Source organism: Corvus brachyrhynchos, unplaced genomic scaffold, assembly GCF_000691975.1.
Source record: "Corvus brachyrhynchos isolate BGI_N302 unplaced genomic scaffold, ASM69197v1 scaffold369, whole genome shotgun sequence".
Lineage (NCBI taxonomy): Eukaryota > Metazoa > Chordata > Aves > Passeriformes > Corvidae > Corvus > Corvus brachyrhynchos.
In genome coordinates, this window is record NW_008246055.1 from 93,991 (window position 1) to 97,220 (window position 3,230).

A 3,230-nucleotide genomic window follows, 5' to 3' on the forward strand; every position below is an offset into this window, starting at 1 on the left:
ATTTGCATTTAATAGCTCTGCAATTATTCAGGGATGGCTTTTAGATAGCTGTAGTGTTTGCACATGAGAAGGACTATTTGGCACCGTATGCCTTAGCTTTCTTCAGCTGTGGTCTGGGGAAATGTCACTTTTGTGAGCAGCATAGAGCACATGATCCAGGCAATCATGGGACATGGGGCAATAAAAGTGGAGTGATGGTTTGCAAACAACTCAAAACAGCCAAGTGTGCCCATTTTAATATTAATTATAATCACATTTAAAGCAAAGTGAAGCTGTGCCTCTCCAGGAGCTTTAATGAGGTCATATTTCTCTTAACATTTCCCTTGCCAGCTCCTGGCTGTGTGTTATAAGCCATACTCCAGCCAGGCCTGGGCAGGACACAGCAAAGCTGGGCTCCCATCGCTGCCTGGTTTTAAAACAGAGTGAGAGTGAGCAAAACAGGAATTTGGGTTCTCATGGTGGTTCTCATGTCTGAGAAAATGGTGAAGATTGAATCTATCTTTCAGAGCAGAACCTCCCCTTTTCTCCCTGACAAGTTGTTGGCTACTTCAGAGGTAACTTAATCAGCAGGTGCTGATCTCTGCTCCCTGTGACAGGGACAGGACCCAGGGAACAGCTGGAGCTGGGCCAGGGCAGGCTCAGGTTGGATATCAGGGAAAGGTTCTTCCCCAGAGGCTGGGGGGGGCGGCCCCGCGGCGCCACGGCATGGGGGCGGCCAGAGCTCCAGGAGCGTTTGGACAGCGCTGCCAGGGATGCCCAGGGTGGGGTTGTTGGGGTGTCTGTGCAGGGCCAGGGTTGGACTGGATGATCCCTGTGGGTCCCTTCCAGCTCAGGATATTCTGTGATTCTATGAAACTATTTGGATGGGAAAGGAGCTGCCATTAGCGAAGACATGCACTGGCCATGTGTGACATCTGACACATGTGGGAGTTGAGGAATGGTCACCCTGAGTGACCCAAATCTAATCATGGGTCGAGCTTGGTTTGGAGAGATGAGGCTCACAGAAAATAGGAGTAACAAGTGTTAAAGACCTGAAAGAAGCCACCATCTCAGGAACTGGAGGGGTTGAGGTCCCATTCAATATGTTCACACACAGGGCTCACCTTTACACATAAATCTTCGGGCCACATCTTACACCAGTTGAGCTGTTGGAGCTGTTGGACCTTTTTGCTGGCTCCTCCAGCTGCAAATCCATCTTGGTGACTCTTTCATTTCTGTGCCATAGTCCTTATTTGTCCTTATTTCATAATTAGCTGGCAATAAGGTGACATGGTCTCTCTGGCATGAAGTGAATCCAGACTAGCACCAATGCCTTGATCCCGGGTAGATAACAAGCACCATAGCATGGCCCCAGAGATGGCAGCAGGCAGGGACAGTCATGGTCCTACTGCTTCCCCCAAACAGGGACAAGAGATTTGTCATGGACGACACTCTGGAGACCAGCCAGATAAAAGAGAAGCTTCTGAAAACCATCTACAGCCTCCAGCTGAAGTCATTTGCCACGCTGCAGTCAGCCAGCCCGCTGCTGCACAGCCAGCGTGGCATGGGCATGGTGACCCAGCACCAGGTCCACCAGCTGGCAGATAAGGCCAAAAGCCTGTGTGGAGATCTGAACAACATCAAGAACCTCCTCTGCTATTGCCAGGATGAGCTGGTCCAGCAGATTCCCAACCCCACTGGCAGCCGCTATGGAGGTGTCAGTGGAATCCATTGCTCCCCGGATGGCTCCATCTACGTGACAGCTGAGAGTGCTCCCTGGGTCCACGTCCTCAGCAGCACAGGCCACACACTGCGGTCCCTGCGCTGCCAGCAGACGGGCAAGGGAGGCAGCGTTTTCTTGCCAGAAGATGTTACTGTGACTAGGATGGGAATGGTGGCTGTAGCTGACATGGTGAATGAAGCCATCTGGGTCTTCAACCCTCACACCAGCCTCTCCAAGGGGGAATGGATAAAGGTCAGGAAGGCTGGTTCCCCCAGGGGTATTGGAGTAGACTCCGTGGGCAAGATCCTGGTAGCAGACTATGCACAAGGCCAAGTGCACAGCTTTGCTCTGGACCATGCTTTCAGGACACTCAATGTCCGCTCTGTCCCCAACCTGCAGGGACCTCGCTACGTCAGTCCGGTGCCTGGTGGAGGCTTTGTGGTGAGCGAGGAGTGTGGAGACGTCAAGGTCTTCATGAGGAGCCGTAAGCTCCTCTGCTCCCTCAGCAGCAAATACGGACACCAGTTTGGCAACCCTGCTGGGGTCTGCGTGGACACGGATGGCAGCATCCTGGTGGCAGATGAGCAGCGCCGTACAGTCCACTTGTTCCCAGAGCATGGAGCTCCCATCTGCCTGGTGTCCACAGGGCTGCGGAGGCCCGCTGGCATGGCTTGCTCCTCCTCTGGGCACCTCTTCGTGGCAGACACAGTGGAGAATTGTGTCAAAGTCTTTAAGTACTGTGTGAGGTCCCCGTACAGACCCACCAATGCTAGGGCACCATGTGCTGGCCCCAACCAAACATCCAGATGGGGAGGGAGGGTGGTTCCCCTGCAGCCCTGCTGAGCTGTGGGTCTATAGGTGGGCTGAGAGCTCCACTGCTCCCACAGATTCATGTCATAGAATCATGGAATCGTTTGGGTTGGGAGGGACTGTAAAGACCATCTCATTCCATCCCGTGCCATGGGCAGGGACACCTTCCACTAGACCATGTTGCTCCAAGCCCCGTCCAACACGGCCTTGGACACTTGCAGGGATGGGACATTGCCCCAGACCTGACTGCCTGATGGTCTCCAGCTTCTCCCAGGACTAGACCAGCTCTGGACCCACCGGAGTACCTAAAGGATGACCCAGCTACTCAGAATTGGCCTTGCATTGGTGCTTTGGCAAACTTGTTATCAGCACACCTTCTATTCCTTGTCTGTTTTCCAAAGCTAATATAAGTATTTCTCCTCTCTCCATATGATTTTGGTGTGCCATGGTCCCATCTTCCTGATGCCAGAGCATGACCGGAGGGGTAAGGCCATGCTGGAAGTCCATGTTCTATCACAGAATCATGGAATCACACAATGGTTTGGATTGGGTCCTTAAAGATCACCTAGATCTACACCCTGCCATGAGTAGGGACACTTTCCACTAGACCAGGTTGCTCCAAGCCCTGTCCAGCCTGGCATGATGACAACTGGTCCATACTAATTCATTCCCAGGCTAATTATTAGGGAGGGTTTTGCAATCAGAGAACAGCACACTG

At 52.7% G+C, this 3,230-nt stretch overlaps 1 protein-coding gene across 1 annotated transcript; it reads left to right on the forward strand.

The window, feature by feature from the left end:
- The first annotated feature begins 913 nt into the window (after positions 1–913).
- On the forward strand, positions 914–2,586 carry NHLRC4 (NHL repeat containing 4). The gene has a single exon (XM_008642393.2). It carries the CDS (start codon positions 1,379–1,381, stop codon positions 2,543–2,545), a length of 1,167 nt encoding a protein of 388 aa, XP_008640615.1. The 5' UTR covers positions 914–1,378; the 3' UTR covers positions 2,546–2,586.
- Positions 2,587–3,230: the final 644 nt, after the last annotated feature.

Coding starts and splice junctions, on each gene's coding strand:
- NHLRC4 (XM_008642393.2), top strand. CDS start 1,379: ATGGTCCTACTGCTTCCCCCAAACAGGGACAAGAGATTTGTCATGGAC.